We start from the raw sequence: 26523 nt of genomic DNA on the forward strand, positions 1-26523 counted from the left end.
AATATTTGAATGAGATTCAAATATATTTTCTATGAATGTGATTCATAGTTGTTAAATTTAATATAAATACAGATTTATATTAAATGTCATATAATACAGAAAAGAAACTATAGTTATATCGTATGTGATACAATATTAAAACTATAGGTTATGTGTTATAGCTATAACATATAATTTAATATAAATATAAATGATAATTAGTTATCGTATTTATTTATATTATATTATTATTATTTGAATAATAAGAAAGTGAGTTACAACTCAAAAGAAAAATAGTTTTTCTTTCTCTTCGACTATACGATTGATGTTGAACGATTGAGAGTGTTACAGAAAAGTTCTGTGAATTTTTCTTGTGAGAAAACTCTTAATCTTCTTCTCTACCTTAAGAATTTTCCCTCTAAACCAAAATAGTCAGAACCCACCACTCCTAGTTTCTCACCCTAAGAATACCAAGGTAGCATTGTGGTTATGTCTGGGTTTTGGTTCAAGAAATTCTTGAAGAAGATCTTCAAGTTTTACGTGATCATTCAAGGGAAGATTCGTGAAGAAAGGTTCTTCAAATGTGATATTTCTTGAACTCTTTTCTTTATAAAGCATGTTGTAATTTAATTTTGAATGCATATCTATTTGTATGTTTACTGTAAACTTTATATTCAATAATTAATGGAATTTGGTCGATCCGCTTCCGCTCAAAGTTCTTCCTTCACACAGTCACATAATGGTGGTCATCGTTATGGATGGCTAACCACAAACGTGGCTGAAAGTATGAATGTTGTTCTGAAATGAGCCAGAAAGTTACCCATTACTGCACTAGTCCAAGCAACATTCTACCCAACTATCGCTTATTTCGCTGCTCGTCGTGTGGAAATAGAGACTACTCTTGAATCTAAAGAGTATTTCACAAGGTAAATTATTCACATCTTAGTTATTCCACATGTTCATACTAACTATGGAGGTATTCTAAGTAATTATCGTATATGTCATAGGTATGCGGTTAAGAAATTAACTCATTGGGAACAACGTGCAACTAAATATTCCATCAACATATTTGACCATCAGACAGGGTTGTGTGATGTCACCACATCAATCAATCCAATAACACTGAAGGGTGGAACCACACACCAAATAAGTTAAGTGAAAGAACATGCACATGCAATAAGTGGCAAAGTTATGGAATCTCATGTTCTCACGCTATGGCTGCGTGAAGACTATTAAGTTAGACTACTTGTACTACATTGAAGATTATTACAAAATTTTCACTTATCTAGCATGTTATTCACCTCAATTTGAGCCCATTCCCGATCAAAAATGTTAGCCTGGTCCTAACTTCTCCACTATTTATCCAGACGGATCACGAGTTAGAAAAGTTGGCAGACCATGTACTTCTCGCTTGCAAAAAGAGATGGATTGGAGGGAACGTTACAAGACACGTTGCACAATTTGCAGACAAGGACATAATAAATGAAATTGTCCCAATCGAGCTCGCGATGCGACTTATTCATTGGATTTTGTCTTTTATTTCTTGGCTCGTTCTTATAACTTTTTTTTTTTTTTGGAACTGTCAATAACGAATAGTATATTCTTTATTGATTGTATTCACATTGATTTATAGTAAATATTTAAGTTAAATTCAATCTTGTTTTTTATGAGATCAGATGGACGATGATGTTAACACAGGGCCATACAACGACTCAGTTTTGTACTTACAGCAGTCATAGATTCGAAGTTGTTTGGGAAGACGAGCATATTGATGTTATGCATTATCAGGAGGCTGTTATTCAAAAGCAGGAAGACCCAGACCCTCGTATATTGAATTATCTACGAGCCACAAGATTCTATAGAGTCTCGTGTATCAAATTTATACAACTAGACTGGCATCTAATAACAACATTAGTGGAACGATGACGACAAGAGACATACATTTTCCACATGTTGCATGGAGAATGTACGATTACACTGCAAGATGTAGCTATCTAATTTGGACTCTTGATTAATGGAAGACCATTGATTGGGTCATTAAATTATGACTGGAAATAACTTTGTGTCATCCTTTTAGGCATAACAACGAATGACATCGTTCTTAAAGGAGGTCGTCTTAGCCTACCATGGTTAGCTGATCAATTCAACAACTTTACTCATTTATCAGATAATGTAGATAAAGAGGAACTTCAACGATATGCTCGAGCATATATTCTCACATTTATTGGAGGATTGGTATTTTTCGACAAATCCAATAGTAGAGTGCACCTAATGTATCTTCCTGTCTTAGTAGATTTTGATGTTACTGAGACCTACAATTGGGGGGGTTGGATGTCTTGCATGGTTATATAGACAACTATGCAATAGTACAGTTATAGATGACAAAGACATTGCAAGCTCACTTCTATTGCTGTAGATTTGGGTCTGGGATCGATTTCCTCTTTTAAAGCCTTAACGACTCCATCGATATGAGAACAACTTGGGTGACAAACCACTTGCAGTACGATAAGCATTTTTACCTTATTATTGTTGTTTTCATTATGAAATACTAATGGCTAAAATTCAACTTGTGATTGTTGTAGATGGAATGACAGTTATTTTGTAATTAGAGCACTGATGCATGTTCTACTACAATATAGATACATATTAAATACGCATATGTCTAGCCAAGTAATAACGTTTCAATCTTTTGGTTCATTCATATTTTGGTACATATGCATGCAGATTATCTGGGAGCCATACAATCATCTCATCCAACTATTGCCGCCATATTGTCTCGATGGTAATGAGATATGAACATCTAGATGTCCACTCATATGCTTTTTTGTTGTAGAGTGACATCACCTATATCATGTGATGCATCAATTTGGGATGTTGCAATAAATTCCTCAACCTTGCAATACAGACGTTCAACTTCATTCACACGATCTAAGAGGCAGGCATAAACGAGACTGGATCGTATATTTGGCTCCTTAAATTTCAATTTGGGAAAATCATCAAAATTTAATTATTAATGGCACCTCTTAATAACGGTGTAGATACTGGGCCTGTATATATTGAATGGTATTCCACTATGAATCGGAAATATATTATGAAAGCAGGAACATCCTATCACTTGTTGGTATGAGTTTATTATTTACAAGGATTGTTTAATTTTATTTCTTCATTACACACCAAAATAAATTCTAAAGTCATTAACTTATTATTCAATCTTTTTTCAGACCGGTTTACCAAATTTGACCTTATCTGCTATAAGCGTCTTGCATAGACTCACCTCTGTATATCGAGTACGATATTTCAATGGTGACATTCCAATGGAAGAACAAGGTGATCCAACAAGACATCAGGATGTTCCTATTCGACCTAATGTTCAAAATGAATATTCAGCAATTCCACTCGATCATTTTACACATACTTCCACGACGCCCTCTCCCTCAACATTTGAATTTTTTCCAACAATCCTTAGTACGCTAAGTATAGAAGAAGGACAAACTTCACAAGTCTGTCCAGATGTCCATGACCAGCACGTGACATACTGACATCGTGGTGAGGGTATACACTTTATAGAAGAAGGTCAACCATCAAGTATAAGAGGTTGTGAAGATTGTGGACACTTCTTCCACTTCTTTCTCTTCTCTCTTTCCTCTTTCTTCCTCTTCTCTCCTCTCTCTTGTCCTCTATTGGAGAAGATGAAATTTGTTCACTCTCTCTTTCTTCTTTCTCTGATGATGGAATTGGCTCTGCAGCAGTAGAATAACCTTGCTTAAAAACTATAGGCATATGTTGGATTGTCTTCTGAAAGATATATGTTTTTCTGTAAACCTCAAATTCTAAAAAAATACGAAAGATAGTTCCTCGTAGCTACTGCAACTCGATAATAAAGTTAAAGGGGATCAAAGTAGTTCACAATGGAGAATTTTGTTGAAAGCTAAAAGACTTTCAAATGTGCAAATACAGAGAAGTTGGCCGAAAGCCTCCTCACATATTTCAACAAGTGAGGACAGGTGAGGAGGTAGACTTTTCAGCCTCCTTATATTTCCCAAGAGCTCCTCAAACCCAACACAATGAATACATTCCAAAGGTAGCAAATGTCATCATCTTTTTCAATTGAAAAAAATGACGGAAAGAGATATATGAAGATAGAGAAGAGAGGAGAGGACAAGGAAGAAAAGAGAAGAGAGGAGGAAGAAAGAGGAGAGAGGGGAGAGAGAAGTAGAAGAAATAGGAGAGAGAAGAGAAAGAAGTGGAAATGATTAAAAACTAATATCTTTTTCCGTCATCTTGCCACATCATATTTTTAATTAATTTTATGTTTAAATTTAATAGATTTATTGGTTGAGAGACCTTTTAAACATAATTTTAAAAAATTAGGGACATAAATAGCCAATTTAAAATATTAGGAACTAAACACACATATTCTTAAAAATTCAGGTTATTATGGTTAATTGAACTAAATAGAATTTTTGTAATATATGACAAATTAAACAAATTTACATCTTATGGCCAAGCAAACTAATCAACCAATACCATCCATGTAAATAAACTCAACTCAAAATAAACAAGAAATTGGCATAAACAATTTCACTAGTACTGCACTTAATTTCATTCAATAAAGTATGATGTTGAAAAGATCCCAAAAGGTGATTATATGAAGATTCCTCATTCTATATCAAAACTTCCATATGGACCTAAATGGCCAAAATGGAAAAGGATTGTGACCCTGTAGAATATTTGCATCCAAAATTTATGTTCTATAGTTCTGTATTCAGTCTTTTTAACCCAAAAGGAATCGGTTTTTCCAAAACAGAGACGTTTATGTTATGCCAAACCTCCAAATTTGTAGGAAGTTGTGCTATTTTCTCCACCATTTCCATGTCTTCTGGAAGAACGGAACCGAACACAGTGTACGCCTTGCGCCACTCATCGTGGTTGGCCAAGCTGATAAAGAATTCCGGGCCAGAACCAACCCAAGCAACTGATCCTTTTCTAATGGTTGGACAATCTTCCTTTGGATTCTTCTTGAACATGATTCCATGTGCTTCTAGAGTTCCTTGTATTAGAGCAAAAGGAGGACCATATGGAGCCTATAAATCACACAAAAATCGAAAAATAGGACACATTAGAGCTAGGTTTCATTTAACCATTTGGCTCCACTAGAAAAGGTATTGGTGGGGGGATAAATGATAACATTACAAGATAAATCACCTAGTGCGAGGTACTAGACCCTCCAATCTTGAAATCACTCCCAAGCCCTAATTCATTCACTAAAATGTTGCCTAACTTGTTATTCCAATTCCCTGCTTATGACCAACAAGTATAACAACTCCCCTATAGCTAATTAGGGATACACCCTTGATACTCTCTAATAACATTCTAATATCATTCCTATCATTAACCAATTGACAGAACTCAAATATATAAAAATACTAAAAAAATACACGAAGTATACCCCTAATGCCTTAATGGCTAATACCATTCCTATCACATTCTCATTTATCAGATGTAACCATAAAAAAACAAAAAGTTTCGTTTAAACTGATAATTTTTTTATTTTGAGTTAGATACTCAGCATAGTGATTACTGAAACCTGATATATAAATCTTTTAAGGCAGTAAAAATGAGTTTGCATCTCAGTGATCTCATTGATAAAAACCTGATTAAAAGTAGAGCCCGTAACTCTTACATTTTTTACATGATCTCCATCGGAAAACCAGAGGCTTCCGCGACTTTCAGCACGATGAAATTGGCAACCGACACAAGAACGCAATGCTAATAGCTCGAGAATAAAGTTCACAGAATGAGGAGCGCAGGCAGGAAAAAGCTGGGAGAGAGAGAGTCAAATATCAAATTTATATTCCTTACTATATTTCCTCTGGTTGATGAATACTGCATAAAATATAAGAAAATAACAAAAAGAGGGAAGGTAAATTGTTAGGCCTCCGATTGTATATCAATATCAAAGGAAGGGCAAGGGTGGAATGGGAAAGCCAATTGTAAAAGGAGGAGACCACCTGGAATGAGAAGAGAGGAGAGTATAAAAACTGGTGAGAAAGGGAGGGGCCAGTTAGTTAGAGTTTGGGTAAGCCTTCTCGAGAGTAAGAGGTTCAGGAAGAGGTGATCGTCTGTGATCAAACTCTAGGGTCAGTGAATCGATTGTACTGTTTCTTTGAATAATAAAGCTCGATACCTTTCATAAATCCAAAATGAAATTTGTTAAAGTCAAACCTATTACAAGATAAAAATTTTTGTGATTCTGAAAAATGAGAGGCTCTCATAGAGAAAGGTATTAAACAGAACATTTTAATGAGAAAAAACTTCATTTGGTAGATGACAATAGAAAGAAACAAGAAGGGAGTGTGAGCGATTACTAAATTAACTAATGCCATTAGTATAAATATTGGTTAATTTATAATTTGCAGAAAAGAAATTATCAGCTAGCACCAAGTAACAGCCAAAAAATAAAAATGTTAAATTATTTACTAAAATAGTATGTGTATATATATAAGAGAATCGCAATCTATGTTCTAGGTCACCACCATGCTATTCTAGTTTCAAGTCTTGTCCAATAGATTCTAACGAATTTCGGCTCCGGTGATAATTCAACAATGATCTAAGGGGCAAAGTCTAGGAGTAGTTTTTATAATTTAGCCCATAGAAAATTCCACGAGACACTTGATCTCTTAAACTGGGCACTAATTACAAGTTTATAAGCCATCACAGGCAAACCACACGCCAAACTAGAACAAAACGTACCTATAATTTTAGTTTTGGTCATTTATGCATCAATACCCACTTCAGCAGTAAAATAGGCATCGAATGACCATATTGTTGTATTGGAAAACAAGAAACAGAAACGTGCAAACCACAAATTTTAAATGTACAAATCTAAGATAATTTCATGAAAGAGAACTGCTGGAAGATGAAGAAAACAACCAACCTTAATGCGAAAAGACCCATACTCTGTCTCAATGCTAATAATTCCCTATAAAAGAAGAAAAAGAAAGAGAGGTCATTTATTAATTAAGGCTCAAAAAAAATACAAAGAAAGTCCGGATCAGGTAGAAGTTCTTCATTTAACCATATTTTATTCTACTTCTTCATTTACATCTCACATTATTAAGTTGAAAATAACGAACTTCCACGAGAAATTGATCATATAGAGAAATATTACTACTTAATCAGTGGAGTCTCGAGTTTCAAGTCACTCCACATGAAACCTAAAGAGGGGAATTAGGTTCGCCAGGGAAGAAAAAGTAGAAAAGGAGAAAGAAGAAGACAAAAAGAAAGAAAGAGAGAAGCACCAGATGAGCCAAGAAAATGATAAGATTAATTTTTCCAACTGATTATGAATCATGTCGATAATCAAGTCAACGAGTTAATTGCCAAATCATTTTTTCTTTAGTCATCTAATGGTTTAAATACGTCTTAGAAGTTAGAACCATACCCTAAAGGCCAATGTCTAAACTATTCATTTTTAAAACTTAGAGACCAAATAGAAACTTATTTTGCCGCATAAAAAGAGGATGGTATCTCACCAGATTACTAAATTCTACTGTTCTTGCTATTCACATAAAACTGAATCCATTCAAACCCCTATCTTACTACTACTTGCAATCAAACCAATTCAGTGAAAGATTAACCATATGTACCGTTAACAACATCCAATACGATCACAGAACCTTAGATGTCGTCTGAATGAGGTTAAAGTAGATGCAAAGTACCTCATTTTTCCCAAACATGAGGCCAGAAGTCCACATGACTTGATCTCCTGATGCTCTTTGGTCAGGGCTCAGAATATCCTTTTGTTTCTTCAACCAGCACTGGCACGCAGGTAAAACTATAAATATAATCTTCAAATTAATCAAAATGAAACAAAATTCGGAAACAAATTCATTGAACTAAACCAAACAAAGTGCCTCCTTGTTTCTACGTTACCTTCCATCCAATGATCAAACTTACGAATGTTCCATCATTTTGCCATTTACAACAATACCAACCAGAAAAACCCATGAAGAGAAATTGGAAACTGAATAAGTAGACTACTTGACATTTGGAATTCCACATGATCATGAACCAATCTCATGGACAAGAAAACTAAAGCCATTTGGTAACCATCCAGCTTTTGGAAATCGGGCTTGTCTCACACAATTTGATCATGGTTTTCATATTTTCTATAAAAACAAGTGCGTTCTATGCCAAATTTAAAAAACAAAAACCAGTTTTTAAAAACTATTGTTTTAGTTTTCAAAATTTGGTTTGGACATTGAGAACACTCCTAGGAGGTAGACAATAGAACATACAAACCAGAGGTGGAAATGATGTTTAATGTTTAAAAACAAAATGGTTACATGACCTAAAAAATTCAACATTGTAGATATATTTTACACCTATTTATTGTTCTTCTTCTTCCATATACCCATTCTTTAGGCTGCCATGGGTGGCCTCAGAATTAACTTTCTCACAGAAAACCAAACAATGAAACAGAATCAGAACAAGAGAAAGAAGACAGTCCTAAGCCATACCTCACCAAAATTTGGTCCGCAAGCCTTAGCATCACCACAGAACACCCAAGAATCACACAAACACCGTCCAATTTGATCATCACACATGGCTTTACAAGCCAAACAACACTCCCTCGACGAATTCAACTTAAAATCAGAACCCCATTTCACAGCATCTCCCCACAGCTCCAAATGGTCAATACCTCGACAACACTCTTCGGAGTTCTCCCCACTCTTGAAGAAGCCGCCATTATTGACAAAATCGGAAGTAGAAGAGACCTCAACGGAAGTCGGCCGAATGGGCCCAATTAGGCACCGATAGACCATAATGCAGGAGGAAATGCCTATCAGGAAGAGGATCGCGAGCGCACAAACACCACGCTTGGCGTCACTTTGCCTGCGGCCCATTTGATCTGTAGAACTCAAATTGGCGATGGCTGATTTCTAAGTGTGATTATGAAATTCTCAAATGATCATGTTATCAAATGTGAACAAAAATGGATGGCGATGACAACGAGGAACGGCAAAAAGGATGGCGAAATCCTGCCATTTACGTCCGAGTTTCCTTCTTATGATATTTTAGCGGCAATGTATTACTTTTGTTCCTCGATCGGTTATCGTTGCCATTAATGGAACAACACAAAATAGGAATCGCCATTTAAAATTCCTTCTCTCTACTTGCGGCCAAGACGGCGAAAACTAAAACCCACCGAAATTCATCAAGTAATCGATTTACTTTTTCTTATTGCATGTATACATTGAATCAAGTAATCGCTTCAATTTTTTCCATTAATGAAAATTATCCGTCCAAATGCAATTTGTTTTTATGGTCAAAACTTTGTGCACAAGTAAAATACAGAGACGAAATTGCCTTTTTTGATATTAATAATATCATCTTATTTTAAAAAAATCAGGTCAAATTGAATTTTTGTTCCTAATCTCAATATTGTCTCTCATTCGTCTTCAAATTTTTTAAATTAGTACAAAACTTCTAAATTTTCTTCTAACTTTTATTAAAAACAAATTTCGAATTTATATCAATTACATCAATTATTAAATAATTACTATATTATTACGATTTTTCAACAAGCTCGGATGATTATCATACTTAACCAGATTCAAACTCAAAAAAAATAGAATATTGATGTTAGTGTCCTCATTTTTAGAATAGTAAAATTATTGTTGCTAAGCATAAAGAATGTCTCCACATTTATGGTATATCATTGAACAAATAATATGCTCACCAATTCTAGACTTTATGGTAACATCCAACGCCACAGCTAAGCAATATATTAAATCCGGCCCCATAAGCCTTATTCAAATGATCGTTGAGTTCCATTGGGCTGGGCTCTCAGCGTTTAAATAAGAGGGAAAAGAATAAAAAAACGAAGCATTTTCTTTGGGGAAAAAAATCGATCATAAATGCAGGTATCAACCAACAAATGATAGTAACGAATGTGTAGGGTTAAATATTAAGGGCTCTTTAATCACGATGAAATTAAGTCTCAAACATACACCAACCATGCTGAATATTAGAGCCTTGTGCTTTTAAAGGCCACAATTATTGGTAAAGCCAATTGGGGGTGCAAATGCTGGTACCAAACAATATAAATCTTTGGACTGATCAAAATTTCGCCTCAACAAAAAGAAAGGAATAATCGATATTAAAAAATTAAATAAACATATATACAAATACATATATACATATATAGCTTACAAGATATTGAGTTAATTTTGAGTATACAGATACTAATAAAGACAAATGCAGAACCTTAGAAGTATCAACAAACAGTGTGTCCTGCACCAACAAAAGCTACTCCACCTGGTGTCTTACACTTCACTAACAAAATCAATATCCTGATTGCAACCAATATATAAATGTAGAAACAACCCAAAATCCATGTTTAAAAACACTACTTCTCATCAATAATAATAATAATCAAATCAAGTACCAAAAACACAATGTCAGAAGATGAAAGGAAAAAGGCAAGCCACATCCTAAATTCCCAAACAAAACCATTCCACTAATAATTCTAAAGACAGTTGAAAACACTGCAAAAGTCCACATATAATTCGCCTTAAATTTGCGTTCCTGCACTCACGAACGTAGTCTATTATTGTATGCCATAAATTCTTTCGTCCAAATCAATCAATCAATCAATTAATTCCAAAAGAGAGGAGAAATCAGACTCGTGTTTGTTTCCATCTTCAATTAAACTTGGCACCCACACTCCAAAACTCTCTCGCACACAATAGGAAAGTCAGAACATGTTGTATCTGTGCTCATAGCTTGAAAGAAACATAACACTCAGTTTTTTCTCCATGGAACAACCTCTTTAGTAAAAACTTGAAAGACGTGTACCCCCACACCTAGTCTAAGAAAAAAACCATCTTTTTCCAAAAGAAATGAACCGACAGTTCCAGACCAGCATACCAAAAGTCACAAGAGATATATTTAATATAAGCTCCAATAAGTCTCAAGTTAAGCCATCAATTAACACTTACAATATATGGAACAAATCCAGAGACTTTAAGTGTACTATAGAGAGAATATCCAAAAACTTGATATTTCTTGCATCAAATATCAAATGACCACATGAGGAGTTTACTCATTCATTCTATCAAATGTGCCTTCTGCTAACTGTTGGTCAGACCTACAAACCTTAGAGGGTTCCAAGACTTACATTAGTCCAAAAAGGCATCAAAAGAATATTCAATTACTTCCCCAACGTCATAATTGATTGCCATACTCCAAAACGAAAACGAAGCAAGAACACCGCCTTCAATGTTCTCTAAAGAAAAACATAAATGCAACTTATGAGAGAATATGCACAATCAGGCACGTCTTTCTTCTTTTCTGAATATGTAATGAGTTCCCATACATGGTCCCAATCCAGAATTACAAATATCAAAAACCAGGAAGGTCTTCACAACTTAACCAGTATGGTCCTTCATTCAATACACATTCTAGAAATAAAGTTTAGAGGCTGTTAATCTTGATAAAGTTTCTTCCCAGAACTGTAGGCAGATAAGATAATGCACGCTCCCAACATTGTCCACATCCTATAGAAGCCTCTTTTTCACATCAAGTCTGTTCCATAAACAGATAACTTGTGACCATATTGTTCCACTTCCACCATTCACTTTTCTTAGAAAGAAGAATGGCATTCTTCTTAGGGAGAAAAGGTCCTCCCAACATAGAAAAAGCAGGAAGGGATATACGAGGAAAAGGATAGAAAATGATCATGGCAAGAATGGAATAACCAAAGTACAGTATGACTCACATCAATAGTATGATCCAGACCCACCGCTGCCCATGTAACTGCTGCCCCCCACACTACGTCCAGGGTACATTGATGAATAAGAGCTGCCACCCACCTGTCAAAAGCAAGAGACGTCATCAAAATGAAGAAAAAAAATCACAATACAACGACGAAAAGAGAAGGGAAAAGGTAATTCATACATTGCTACCACGAGTCATATAGTCTCCTCCATAGCTTGATGAGTACATTCCACCAACATCACTACTAAAAGAACCTGAAAGATCAATAGAAGCTCATAAGCATAGAATAACAAGTCAAATTTCCTCCATATCTCCACAACCTGATAGCTTCCACATAAACCTATCATAGTATATAACCCCTAACCTGAGACAGAACTTCGACTATCATATCCTCCCATATTTGATCTGCCAATCCTATCAACCAAAAATCTGAGTTAGTAAAACAATAAAACTAGACCTCAAGGTACGAACAAATTGCAATCATATCTCATCTAATCAAATTGTGGACACCATCTATTTATTCCTTTATGTCTATATTCAGTATCCATATCTCTATCTCTGTGTTCCAGTGATGGGGGGCATATTAACAAACCTGCTATCATAGGCATCTCCATATTGAGACGCACCAGCACCATAGTCATAGTCTAAACGACTTCTTGATTGGCGAACACCAGCATCAGCATAAGCTGGAGGCACATCACTCTAAAAGTTGGCCAAAAGAAGTTAGGGCCTTCATGCATGAAATCAAATGTAACGTGCATTGTAAATGCATTAAACAAATCTTACCAATGAAGAATATGGCCGTTTTGATCCAATTAGAGCATCATAATCACGTGCCCGTACATCACGGTAGCTTGGTGGAGGGGGTCTCTCAAACCTACGGCCGTATCCATCATCTACATAAGCTCTCCTGGGTGCTTCTCTACGAGGCGGATCAGAGAAGGCAACAGCCCGAGAAGCATAATCATCTCTGTAGGATGGATTTCTTTCTGGTACAACTCTAGAGGCATAATCAACAAGCATCCGGCTTCTGGATGGATGCAGCTCCTCCCGTCGACCATACTCCCTCTTCATGCTACTCTTTGAATAAGAAGTAACTGTACAGAAAAATACATTAGTAACTCAAAGTTGAATACCAAATTCAGCTGTCTATATTGAGTTATGCATACCAGGAGGACCCCTGTCGTAAGACCTCGTTACAGCAGCAACCGGTCTTCCTCGTGGTGGCACTGCAATGACAGGACGCCTATCTCTGACACCACCAGGCCTCTTTATACTGACAGGTGGGAGATGGCTGCCAACACCTCGTACTCCTCGAACAGGAATACTTCGTGGAGCTGGTCGCCCCCAAGAACCCCTTACTGCACGCCCGGTTGTGCGCCCAGGCCAATAATCAGCACGACTAGCATGCTTTCCTTTGCCTCGTTGCAGTGGTCTGGATAATCTAGCCCTTACTTTAGCCTAGTAGACAGGGAATTGAAGAAAATAAAGTTTTCAGAAATGAGAACCTCAAACGCACTGTAGAAAGTAAATCCCATTAATTTTTCAAAACAACTACATACCTTGTTGTCCCCTTCACCAAGCTCTGAGTTGTTGATGCTCTTCGCACAGGAAACTGCAGCATCATGTGTGTCAAATGTAACAAAACCAAAATCCTTTCTCTTGGCTGAAGGCATATTTCGAGCAAGCTCAATCTTTTCAATCTCTCCATACTTCTTAAGAAGTCCTTTAACAAATTCTTCATCCCATGAGGCAGGGAGACTATCAACAAAAACAGTCTTGACCTGTTTGTGTGACAAACATTTGCATAACAGAGAAGTATGAAAACCAAATATCTACCACATCTAGTGAAAGATGAACCTAAATACATGTAGAACCAAATACCACCCAGTCAACTGAACAAGACAAAACACTTGATAACCAAAAAATAAAAGCATTAGAAGATTAAAACCATATATAATAAAACATTGCTCTACTTGACCCCTTTGATGACTATTCTAACTAAAAAATACAAGCATTAGAAGATTAAAACCATATATAATAAAACATTGCTCTACTTGACCCCTTTGATGATTATCTCTAATGAAAAGCTCCATATTTAACATCCAAAAAACAAAGTCTGATACTTTTGCAAGCTTAAAACAATGCTGGCGCTACCAATAATTTAATTCCAATAGGTTAATGTGTTAGAAAAATCGAATACATAACACTTCAATTGAAGAATTTCAAATAGTTATCTCAATGCTAACCTGTGCCATAATTTCATCACCAGGATCTATAAAAGAATCAGCAAATGATACTTTGGCAGGCCTATCAACTCCAAATACAACATCCCTTTTCTGAAGACGCTTGAAGGCATCCATAGCATCTGAACGAGATGAAAATTCCAAAAATGCAAATCCACGATTTGACCCTTCATTATTACTATCTTCTACCAATGTCAGATCCTCAACATTATCAACTCCATAATGTTTCAACTTCTCCTTCAGCTGGATCCATATACAGTAATATCATAATGTCAGGATATATAACTCCTTATTGCAAAAAAAAAACTCGGTGATGAATAGAATTTTATAAACCCAAAACTTACAGCATCCTTTTTCCATGTCTTGCATATGTTACCAAGAAAAAGGGTGTCGCTATCTTGACTTGGAGTCACACCACATTGTTTCCCATTAATCTGGAATTTCAATAATTTAGATAAATGAACTTGAGGAGGTATGTCCAAATCCTATCATTATCCAAAGTAAACAGGAAAGGATTAAAAAATTGCTTAAAATACCACTGGGTTCTTCAGCTCTGACACAGCTCGTTTTGCCTCTTCCACAGTAGCAAAACGTAGGAATGCAAAACCTTTGTTCTTCTTTGTCTGGGGGTTCATCATTAGCCTGACTTCAGTAACTTCACCAACTGCACTGAAAACTTTCTTCAGATCCTCCTCTTTCACATCCTTGTCTAAGCCTCCAACAAACACTTCAAACTCCTTGCGTTTACGCCTCTCTTTTACAACTTCATGATGCTCATCCTCATCAGCATCAACCATGCCCGCATGGTCATGGTCTTCACCAGCTTGCTGATCATCCTCCTCCCCATCAAGATCCTCCTGAGCATCCTCAACATCCTCTTCAACCATATCACCCTCCTCATCGCCCACATTGTCCTCAGGATCCCCCTCTCCATCTACCACTTCCTGAACATCCTCCTGTTCAATTTCTTTTTCATCATACTCAAACCCTCCGTCCTCCTCAGGTTCTGATTCAGGATCATTATCTTCAAGATCCAAGCGCTCGTCCTTTCCATATTCTTCATCCTTTACTTCTTCTTCTTCTGAAATGAGATGTAGATTGAAGATCTATCCCGGTCAACAATTCACTCGTGAATATACACACCGGGTATATTAAAAAGCAAAAACCAAAACGTAGCACTGAAACTTGGCATAGAAAAATGTCCAGCTTCTAATCAAGTACACGCACACGTTATACCGACAAAACTCAAAACTATGAGCTTAGCAAGAAGGTAATTTAAGACGATAAAATTCCCCGAAAAACATAACTAGCTTGTACCCCAAGTACACATTGTCGAGACGATGGCAATTTTCACAGCTCCATCCTCAAAAGATATTTTTTATTCATCCTTCTCCGATAAACTATTAGTTTCTTCGTCGTATAAGGACATCCACTCTATATCGAGAGCGTTAAGAAAGGATGCACTAAAAAAAGAATGTAAGAAGTAACGTCTCAAATACGAACAACACAAAAGATTATTCTCCGTCGTATAGCACAAAAAAAATAGAATTAGCATAGACCATCAATTAAGCGCACATACAGAAAAGAAACCAAACGACTACTAACCCCCCCCCCAACGGCAACGTGCTCGAATTCAGAGGACAATACTTACTTTTAGGAGGAACGGACGGTTTCGAATCCGATCTGACTTCGTGCGAAGGTTCGACATCCTCGACGTCTATGGAAATCGGTTGTTTCTCCTCAACAACTACAGGCTTATTCTGAATAACAGGCTTGTCTTCTACAACAGGGCTTTTATCCTGCACTGTGACCTCCTCTCGGAGTTCCTTGGTTTCAACCTCAACCACCGAGACCTCCTCAACCTTCACCGTCTCTTCCGCAACCTCCCTTTCCGCCGGCTGATCTTGCTTCTTCGGCGTCCCTCTGGTAACCCTCCCACCTTTCTTCGGACCCGCGGACGCCGCCCCTCTCTTTACCGTCCTTGGAGGCATCTCGGAAAATTCGCAGAATTGTCAGAACAATTACACAGATCTGATACGTTGAAGATGAAACAACCCTAGAACGAAATGCAAATCGACTAGAAAAATAGACGAACGCTTCAAAATCGAAAGAAAGTAGAAACCCTAGAAACGAAGGAAAAGAGATAGGAAATTTAGTATTTATAGAGCGGTGGGAAATTAAGAAACCCTAACAACGAGGACGTGATTTATAAGCCAAGAGGGGTCACTTCTCTATGTCACTCGGACCATGCCCTTACCGTGTGAGCGCTTTTATCACCGTTTAATAGCGCGTGTGAAGCGCGTATGATACAAATCATATCGTTCGTTTTTTTTTTTTCTTTTCCTATTCAAGAAAAGGAAATATAATGCGTCGCAGTGTTGCTTTTGCTTTTTTGGTTAAGGGTACGTCGTATTTGTTTTATTACTAGCCAAGAAACACCGGCATTGTGCGACACTATATGGTCTTTATTATAAGAATTTAAAACATAATAATCTTTTAGAATGTAATAAATAAATTATTATTTTTTAATTATTATAAATTTTTAAAAGTTAGAAAATATAACCATTTCTATTTTCTTCGTATTTTCATATTTTTCATAAACAAATTATTCTATACTGAACAGTGCCAAATAATTTTTTTATTAGTAATTACTTGAAGAGAATGATAAAAGATAATTTTATGAAAAATTAAGAATTAAATAGTAAAATAAATATTCTATGCTATGGCCCGTAAAATTTGTAATTTAAATTTAAAGTAGTTAAAAGATGTTTAGTTTTTGTTTAGAAATCATTTTGTCATAACTAAACATTATTTGAAGTTTGGTTTAATCTTCCCGATATTTATGAAAAAAAATTAACAATTTTTATTTTCTTCATATTTTTATTTTTTCATTTTTCATAAACATATTATTCTATATTGTACCGTGCCAAATAATTTTTTTTTTGTTAGTAATCACTTGAAGAGAAAGATAAAAGAGGATTTTATGAAAATTTAAGAATTAAATAATAAGACAAATATTCTATGTTATAGCTCGTGAAATTTGTAGTTTTGATTCAAAGTAATTAGAAGATATTTAGTTTTTGTTTGAAAATCATTTTGTCATAACTAAACATTATCTGCAAGTTTGGTTTAATCTCCCCAAATTTTATGAAAAAAATTAATACATTATAATTTTAAAAATTAAAATTATATTTTAATTTAAAAAAACCAATACAATACATGTAAACATTTTAATTTGAAAATTAATCCTTTCTTTTAGAATTCAATAATCTCAATTTTCTTAATTGTTTTGAAATATTTATTCTAATTTTTTAGTTAAAAAAATCAAGATTTTTCACTAACTTCTGCACACGTGTATGATTTAAGTATTTTAACTTTTTTTATATAGATAAATTTACTTCTAGACTTGTTTCTTTAAAAGATCTTGTATTTTTCCCCTAAATTTTTGCTATATGATTTTTTTTTTAATTAAAAACATAATCAAAACATTTTAATTTCTTTTTCTTTTATAAATGCATTTCACATCTACATAAAAAATAAAAAAGACAAAAAGGAAAAAAGCATATGTTTGATGTGTAACCACCACCTTCTAAATAGTCACATTCCATTGGTATTATTTGCATGAGTTGGTGCTCATCAAACACATACATTCGAAGAGTTGCGTCCCACGAACACCAATTACACTTATTTTATATAAAAATTTAATTTTTAAATATATAAATATATTTTGTGAATTAAAAATTAGAAATGTCACATATATTATCTTTTGAATGAAAACCTATATTTGAAAAGGCTCATTCCGTCGACAAAAGGATAACATAGTAATAGGGGTGAGCATCGATCGATTTTGTTCTTTAAATTTTTTTAAAAATCTTTCGATTTGGAATGTTCTCAAATCGACATCGACCGACCCCTCTCCTTCTCCAACTGACTGACTTTGGTTCGGTCGGTCAGCTTGATTTTTTCGGTCTATCATACTCACCCCTACATAGTAATTTACTAAAAACAAAAGGGCAAAATAGATGTAAAATGTATCTACTTCTAGCCTCTTTTTTATATATATATATAAAGTAAATATGAATCTTAACAAATCAATGTAGATACCTTGGGAATGCCAGATTATCCCATCCAAATATATTGAAATATTCACCTTTCTACAAAGAATCAAATGAAAATAAAAATTATTCCTCAAAAAATATAATAAAGTGAAAATTGCTAATAAAAAACACAAAAGTGTGCATCTAAAAAAACAAACAAACTACACCAACTAATTCGTGACTCTAACACTTTCTAAAATATTTACAATGCACCTACACAATGTAAATCGTAAAAATTGCACGTTCATTAACATTTTCTCTAAAAAGTAATTCGAATACAAATAAAAGAGAGAAGAAAAGAACCTGAAATTTTCATTTTGCAATTCAATCTTAATTTTTCATTTTGGAATTATCACTCGGTTGTATCCAATGGTAGCATAAATTTTAAAGTAATGTGCGCTTTGATCCCATTTCAATATCTAGTAATTTAGAGATAGTTATTTATGAACAACTAACCAAAACAAAATCCTATAAAGACTTAGATTAAAACAAAAAAAAAATAGAGTGGTTATTGAAGAAGGAATGAAGTCTCTTTGAAGAAGGTTATTTCGATGAAAGGGTTTGATTAATGAGGTGTCTACTTGAAAGGTTTTAACCGGAGAGTAATAAATAGGGACAAAATGGGAATTGTTAAAAACTATAAGGGCAAAAAGGGAAGAGAAAAATTCTCTCATTGCCCCTTTTAATATAGTATAGATTTACAAAAGTAAGGTATATGTATATATATATATATATATAATATATATTATATTGAAGAAAAAATAAAATGTATATATTTGTTTGGCTAAATTATTTTTTTTTAAAAATCTCGAACTTTGTACTTTGTGTTAAAAAGAAAACAAAACTCCTAATTTTTTAAAAGTTTTAAAAATGCCCATAATTTTCAAAAAAAAGTGTTCAAGAATACCTTTACTGTCAGTTTTGGATGGAAACCGTTAAATTTTTGTTTCAAAAATACCTTTGAACTTCCAAAAGTTTAAAAAAATTCAAAAATATCTTCACTTTTAGTATATGAATAGAAACCGTTAATATCTCATTGCAATAATTTTAAACTTTAAACAATGTTTAAAAATGTTCATACGTAATATGGTGATCAATTTGTTTGAAGTTTTATTAAGTTTGAAAAAACCAATTTTAAAATAATTTTTATATATATATCCTAATTTTATACGTATAAACAATCTAATCTTTTTTCATATAAATACTCTCATTTTTATCTTAATTATTCAATTCATAGCTTATACCAATTTTCTCAGCAATCAAAATTTTAAGTTAAAACATAAAATCTTGTCTTCCTATTGGGAAAATAGCGACATAATGGTCGAAAAATGACCCTTAGATGGATAAATGGCATTTTTTTAATTTTATGATTTATGGTGGTTCTATGATATGGAAGGATCATCACCCTACTTACTTTGTCAATTTTGCCCTCCCTTAAATCCAATGCTTCCATTGATGAACATGTCTCCTCAACAAAATCTCATCAATTAGGGATGAATTTATCTCCCTAATAAAATCTCACCCTGAGAAGTTTATTAATATTAAATTTCTTCAACAGTCGATTTGCAACTTCAAGTTCTGTAAGAGGTCAAGGGAAGCCATTGAAGGTTGGCCCCAAATGGGAACCATGAGTTTTTTCTTTAAGAGTATTAGATTAGAATTCAAGACGTCGAGGGAAGCCATTGAAGCTTTTGTTTTTTTTTAACAACTTTGATTGCGTTTTTTTTTCGCTTGCTAATATGAACATGTTTAATTATTTAAACTTTCAACTTTCCTTGATTATTATACACATTAGAAGCCATTAAAGGTTCTATTTTTTTACAAATCTAGTTCAATGTTTTACGTTTTACACACAATGTATTTTATACCGCTATTATATTTTATGAAGACATTATATTCTCCTATTCCAACTTTCTCTAAATCCAGATTTAATGTTCTTAAGCTTGCACGATTCAACTATTATACACAGTGTACTTATCTCATGTACACACCGTATTTGTCTACTTTTGTATATGATCAATAACTTTACAATATACTTAACAATTTCGTCGTTCTTTTTAGGTTAGGGTTGTGATTTTGGGTTTTTGTCAAATTTTCTTGGCAATTTTGTTTTCTGGAGCTCATAGATGTAAGGATCTGAGTTTAGGAGGGAGACATGAATGAACCGAAATCACATCCGAATTAGAGGAATCCTGAGGACATGAAAGTGTTGTTAAGAAAAAGTTAAAATAATTGAAAGTTACTACCTACACCAACGAAGTGCACCTTCCTTTTCGGTTGCTTGGTCATAAGAACTCCAAAGTTAAGCGTGCTTAGCTTGGAGCAATCCTTATGTCAGGTGACCTCCTGGGAATTTTCCTAGAATGTATGTGACAAAATCCTGGAGGTGGAAACCTCACAGTGTAACTTTATGTAGAGACATAAAAGTGGATCAGGTTCGAGTAAATAGTCAAAATGATCTATAGTATACGAATAAGGTTAGTTTACTGTTTAAAGACCTTGTGTTAGAACAAATAGGCCAACATACCCAGGCACAACAAATATCCCTCGTAGGTCCAAACGCCACAAATTCAAGCCCTAAATTAGACATATAACCAAAATATGTCAGATCTTTCAATGGAGGCCAAATACCTATGGGATTTCAAGAAATACAACCCTCACACCTTCAACGGGTCACTAAAGGTCCTTACCAATGCAACGTTATAGCTATCAACAATTGATATAGTTTTCCAATACATGAATTTGACATGTTGTCCTGTTCACTTCTTAATTGGTCACTACAGAGGCTATGAGAGCAGAAAGATTCGTCCAAGATTTGAAGGATGCGATACGAGGCTTTATGCGAGCCTTTAAATCGACCACTTATGCAGAGGCACTTCATTTGGCAGTTGAGATGGACTTCCAATCAAAGGAAAGGCGAATGCTTAAAGTCCTTCCTCGGGTTAAGAAAAGAAAGGTAGATTAGAGAGCTTCAAAGCCTCTATAAAAGAGCAAGAATTCGGACAGACCCCCACAACACCTCCAGTAATGGGCTTCCAAGTTAGGGATGGTAGAGAGAAATTGACCAGTGTCTAACTCTTGTGGAAAACATCATAAGGGACGATGTTTCTCTGGCACTGGCCTGCTTTCATTGCAAACAGAAGGAGCACACAATTGATAAATGTCCTAATAGGAACACATTAGGTATTAAAAGCCAGTCTATAAGTATTGGTTAGAGGAATTCGAGCAAGAAACGGAAAGAACAAGGTCGAGTGTAGACAACAACTAAGCGAGAGATCGAGAAGTATAAGACAATAGTGATAGGTATATTTCCCATTCTAGGCCATTATGCTTTAGTATTATTTCATTCTAGTTTGTCTCACTCGTTTATATCATCAATACTTGTAGAGCATGCTAAATTAGAGATAGAGCCTTTACCGTATGTAATGTCGTTTCTACTCTATTTGGAGGTATTATGTATGCGGATGAAAAAGTTCAAGCACGTCAGCTAGTAGCTGATCGCATGTTAGATGTACTCTGATGGTCTTGGATATGCAAGATTTTGATGTGATTCTAGGTATGGATTAGTTGGTTACCAACCATGCTATTATAGATTATTTTCATAGAGAGGTTGTTTTTAGTCCTTCTACGGAAGCTAGTTTTAAGTTCAGAGGAGTCAAGACAGAGGCATTGCTTAGGATAGTCTCAAATTTGAAAGCACGAAAGATGGTTAGCTAGGGCGCATGGGGTCTTCTGTGAAGGAAATCGAACACAAGGATTTCCATGAGCAGCAGAAAGTTCATTCCAAACTACAATCATATATGAACTTTATAATTATATTCACAAACAGAAACATACAGTTATGCATTAATTACAGAAATTACAGCATGATAATACAAAAAATCAAGGACAAAAGCTACACACTTTTGTAGACTCATCATCAATGCTCCTTGATCACAAACGCTCGATCATAGCAACAAAACAACCACGAACGTTCGTCCAATATGACCGCTACATTGCACGAACACCGCGCGCTCAAACTCAACGATCGCCTTGGTCACGAACACCCCAAACAACACGAACGGCCTCCACAGAACCTCTACAGTGTCGAGTTGAGTATGACACCACCAAGAAGGCTACCTTAGTATTCTCGGTGTGAGAATGCAGAGCGTGGGGTCTGCGTGGATTTGGTTTGAGGCAGAATATGGAGGAAACAACAATCGTATAAACGATTGAGCAAGTGGGAGAAGGCAGTACCTATCGTATTAGTCAATGCCCAATCATTTAGCAAAAGCTAAGCGATCGTCTAGCAAAAGCTATGCGATCGTTTAGCTCATCGTTTAGCTAAGTGTCTGTCGCCTACAAACACTCCACGATCATTTACTTTATCCAAGTTGTTGCTTAATAAATCCTATTTATTTGACAACTCTCGTGAGAATATTTTCTAGAGGAAATCTCAAAATAAAAAAAAAAAATCAACCTTGTAAAATCTTACTAAAATTAGGAAAATATTTTTCCTTTTATCTCACGGTTACCATGAAACCACCAATAATTTCCCACTCAATTGGTTATTAGAGAAAAATAGATAATTATCCAATAATTAAAATCTGTCTCTTATACACATCTAGATGTGTATAAGAGACAGGGGTAGGCTCTGTGTGGATTTGGTTTGAGGCAGAAGATGGAGGAAACAACAATCGTATAAACGATTGAGTAAATGGGAGATTTTAGAACCTATCGTATCTGTCTCTTATACACATCTAGATGTGTATAAGAGACAGCCACTAGATGTATCTCATACATCATACCAATCATATCATATATAATCAAATTACCTCTTGTCAATTTGAACATTTCAAATCAACACCAAAGACTGATCCTCAACTGAATCCATTGAGCTACCAAGGGGACCTTATGGACCTATAGCTCGAAGCTCCAATGACACATGAATAACTGACTAAACTCTTTAGTCATAGGATCCACCATCCGTTAACTGCCGTGCCAGACACTCAACTAAAGACCGACAGTTGAACTTTTCTTACCACAGATATATTATGTGTCTATCTTAACTAATCAACAGTGCGACAACCCTTCACAAATCGCTCGTAAGTACAGCTCGACCAATAACCATTATGTCTATGTAGTTACATCTAACTCCTTAAGTACCACTGAATCGTCTAATAAACATAAGTCATAGTCCTACTATGATTGAGTCCTCTCTTCCAAATAGAAGTTGTGGCCACTATGTTTAAGCCCCAGAATCAGCCCTTAAGGGAGCAATCTCTCTACCTATCCCTGCTTCGGGAAAGGAGTGAATTCCATCTTGTGTATTGAGTTCCCAGCTCCTAAATCAGACAAGACCCCAAAAAGGTAAGCATGTTGAGTTGGCAATCTGGCCACTCTCACTCATACTAATCAAAGGATCGCCTTCAAAGGCAGGAGTTCCTAAAACACTCAGGATTGAGGTCTTGTCACCTATGGTCGTTTAGGTGAGATGTAAGTCTTTAGTATCAACAGTGTTATATATAGAGTCTAATCATCTCGTGGTCCGGTCTTATATAAACTCTTTGTATAGGATATCCCCACTCGCACATCTCCACATGAATGGTTAGGATCTACCATCTATAGTAGTTTATAACACTTGCAAACCTCTACAAAGCGGGTCGTATCCGTAGTGTCACCAGGATCAGGTATCCCACGTAATCCTTATACTACAGACCTATTTAGGTTATCACTTAAGGTATGATCCACTTGTATATCACATATACATGCTTAGGTTTACATAAGATAACCATGGAGCTTTGTTTATTGGATATGAGTAAATGTCAAACTGAAATAACAATTATTTTATTCATAAAACAATGTGTATCAATACAAACAACGAGACTCCGGGAGAATTAGGACACAAATCCCAACATTCTGGCCACTATAGTTGATACTAGAGACTACAAGGCCATCTTGTCATCCAAGTCAGTTGTAAGGGAGTATGCAGACCTTTTTTTCCAAAGAATCATCTAAGGTGGCCACCGTACAAAGAGAAAGATTTCACTATCGAGTTACAACCAGACACCACTCCTATTTCTAAAGCTCCATACCATATAGAATGGCTACAGCATAATTGAAAGAGCTTAAGATCCAATTGCAAGAGTTGCTTGAAAAGGATTTCATACCGTCGAATGTGTCACCTTGGGATGTGCTAGTGTTGTTCGTGAAGGAAAATTATGGTTTATTGCACCTCTATATTGACTACAAGGAACTGAATAAAGTAACCATTAAGAATAAGTATCCTTTTCCTAGGATCAACGACTTGTTTGATCAATTGTAGGGAGCTACAATTAACTCCAAAATAGATCTTCATTCAGTTTTGTATATACATCATATTAATTGCATTTTATATAATTAACTTCCTTATTTTATTTGAACAATTCAAATTAATGGAAGATCAATTGATTCTTGTTTTTATCCATAGTGAGCTAGCAAGTGCACTTTATGGACCCGCAGATTAGAAGCTCCAATGATACAAGATTAATTAATTAAACTCTTTAATTAAATTAATCAACATTCATTAACTGCAGGTCATTCCACTAAAGACCCATAGCTACACTATTCACATTGTAGATATATTTTTGTGTCAATGAATATAACCAATAAACAGTAAGTCGAACCTTCACGAATCACTCGTAATTACAGTTAGATCAAATTACCATTTTACCCCTTTAATTACATCTAACTCCTCCAGTCCCACCGATCTTTTAATGAATAACCAGTTTATAGTCCTACCATAAACAAAACCTTTTCGGGCCAGTGAGAGGGAGGAGCCTTATTATTCAAGACCTGGAGTCAGCACTTAAGGGAGCAATTCATTTACTTACTCTAAAGACGGGAATGGGTGATTTCCATCTTATGTAGTTATATTCCCAGCTCCCTACTTGGACAAATCCCCAAAATGGTGGTTTATGGAGTCGGTGAATTTGGCCACTCTCACTCATACAGATCAAATAATTGTCCTCTTAGACAGAAATTCATAACTCACTCAGCATTAAGGTCGAGTCACTTATGATCATCCTATGAAATGTTAATCTCTTCGATCAATGGTGTTATAAAGAAGGATTAATCATTTTGTTGTTTGATCTTATACAAACTCTTTGTATAGGATATCTCCACTCGCATATCTCCACATGAACAACTAGGATCAAATCGTTTGTAATACTTTACAAATATTGTAACAATTATGAAGTGGATCGTATACATAGTGTCACTAAGATAAGACACTCAACCCTATCTATATACTACAGACCATTTAGGTTATTACTTAAACATGATCCACTTGTATGTCAACCACATACATGTTTAAGTTACATAAAACAACCTTGGATGTATTTGTAGTAGATTATTGCATATATAAAATAATCAACCATTATTTCAAATAACATATATAACTACAAGGATTTAGGGCATACATCCTAGCAATCTCCCACTTGCACTAAAGTCGGTGAGACGTGTATTTTAAGGCATACTTTAGACTAACATGCTCTTCCATTTGTCCTAACACACTAGAGACATGTCTTGTAGTCCTAAACATTCTACATTCTAGGAGATCCTTTCACACTTTAGCCTAGAGAATCATTTTATATAATTCAAACTATTATGTCAACTAAAACCATCTGGTCACCACCAATACGTTTCTCTCATTCTGTTTTATTCCTACAACTTGGTGTTTACAAATAACCCCAGACTTAGTCCTTGCACCACATTATCTCATAAAAGTGGATAGACTAATTTATATCTAAAACAATTTTCAAATATTTAAGGATGACCACGCAAATTATTGCTTCATGAGCAACAATGTTGCCTTGTAGCCCAAATTACACCACTTAGGATAAAACTTGGATTTCTCTAAATTCTGTATGAGACAGTGTATCTTATAAAAAATCAAATTTTAAACTTTTTACACCACCATCCCATTGTTCATAAGTTTTAAATTTGTAAACTCAATGGTTAAACCATTGACTTAACCGATTTAACTAATCAATTGTATATTAAATGTTAATTAAGTTTCATGTAAGATTTACATCTCTCAACATTTGTGGTGTTTTAGGAAAATTTTCTCTTAGACAAAACTGTTGGGATTGGTGTTTTAGATCTCTTTGTTCTCGTAGTTGTAAACTTATATAAGCAAATTGTTCTTAATAAAATAAAGGTTATTTTGTTTATACATTAACTCAATCCAATAAACTAAGATCCAAGATTATTTTATGTAACTTAAACATGTATATGGTTGACATATAGGTGGATCATGTTTAAGGAATAACCTAAATGGTCTATAGTATATGGATAAGATTAGGTGTCTTATCTTGGTAACACTACGGACACGACCCACTTTGAAATTGTTACATTTATTGTAAAGTGTTGCAAACAATTTGATCTTAATCGTTTGT

At 34.9% G+C, this 26523-nt stretch overlaps 2 protein-coding genes across 4 annotated transcripts; both read right to left on the reverse strand.

Annotated features, from left to right (window-relative positions):
* Positions 1–4564: 4564 nt before the first annotated feature.
* Positions 4565–9997, reverse strand: LOC120083824. Of its 2 annotated transcripts, XM_039039712.1 has the most exons (5): positions 8502–9997; positions 7701–7799; positions 6917–6961; positions 5663–5800; positions 4565–5063 (listed from the first exon to the last, which is right to left on the reverse strand). In XM_039039712.1, exons 1-5 carry the CDS (start codon positions 8886–8888, stop codon positions 4731–4733), a joined length of 1002 nt encoding a protein of 333 aa, XP_038895640.1. In that variant the 5' UTR covers positions 8889–9997; the 3' UTR covers positions 4565–4730. The 2 variants fall into 2 exon arrangements, with proteins under 2 accessions (XP_038895640.1, XP_038895647.1); XM_039039719.1 differs by lacking the exon at positions 5663–5800.
* A 1018-nt stretch (positions 9998–11015) lies between these two features.
* On the reverse strand, positions 11016–16194 carry LOC120083810 (heterogeneous nuclear ribonucleoprotein Q). 2 transcript variants are annotated; one of them, XM_039039694.1, is made up of 12 exons: positions 15661–16194; positions 14546–15090; positions 14354–14443; positions 14013–14252; positions 13326–13547; positions 12933–13224; positions 12550–12860; positions 12356–12465; positions 12128–12177; positions 11944–12017; positions 11765–11858; positions 11016–11571 (listed from the first exon to the last, which is right to left on the reverse strand). In XM_039039694.1, the coding sequence occupies exons 1-11, from the start codon at positions 15998–16000 to the stop codon at positions 11766–11768; spliced, it is 2367 nt and encodes a 788-aa protein (XP_038895622.1). In that variant the 5' UTR covers positions 16001–16194; the 3' UTR covers positions 11016–11571; position 11765. The 2 variants fall into 2 exon arrangements, with proteins under 2 accessions (XP_038895622.1, XP_038895629.1); XM_039039701.1 differs by having other exon boundaries at positions 14546–15115; positions 15661–15865.
* Between the last annotated feature and the right edge of the window lie 10329 nt (positions 16195–26523).

Source organism: Benincasa hispida, chromosome 1, assembly GCF_009727055.1.
Source record: "Benincasa hispida cultivar B227 chromosome 1, ASM972705v1, whole genome shotgun sequence".
Lineage (NCBI taxonomy): Eukaryota > Viridiplantae > Streptophyta > Magnoliopsida > Cucurbitales > Cucurbitaceae > Benincasa > Benincasa hispida.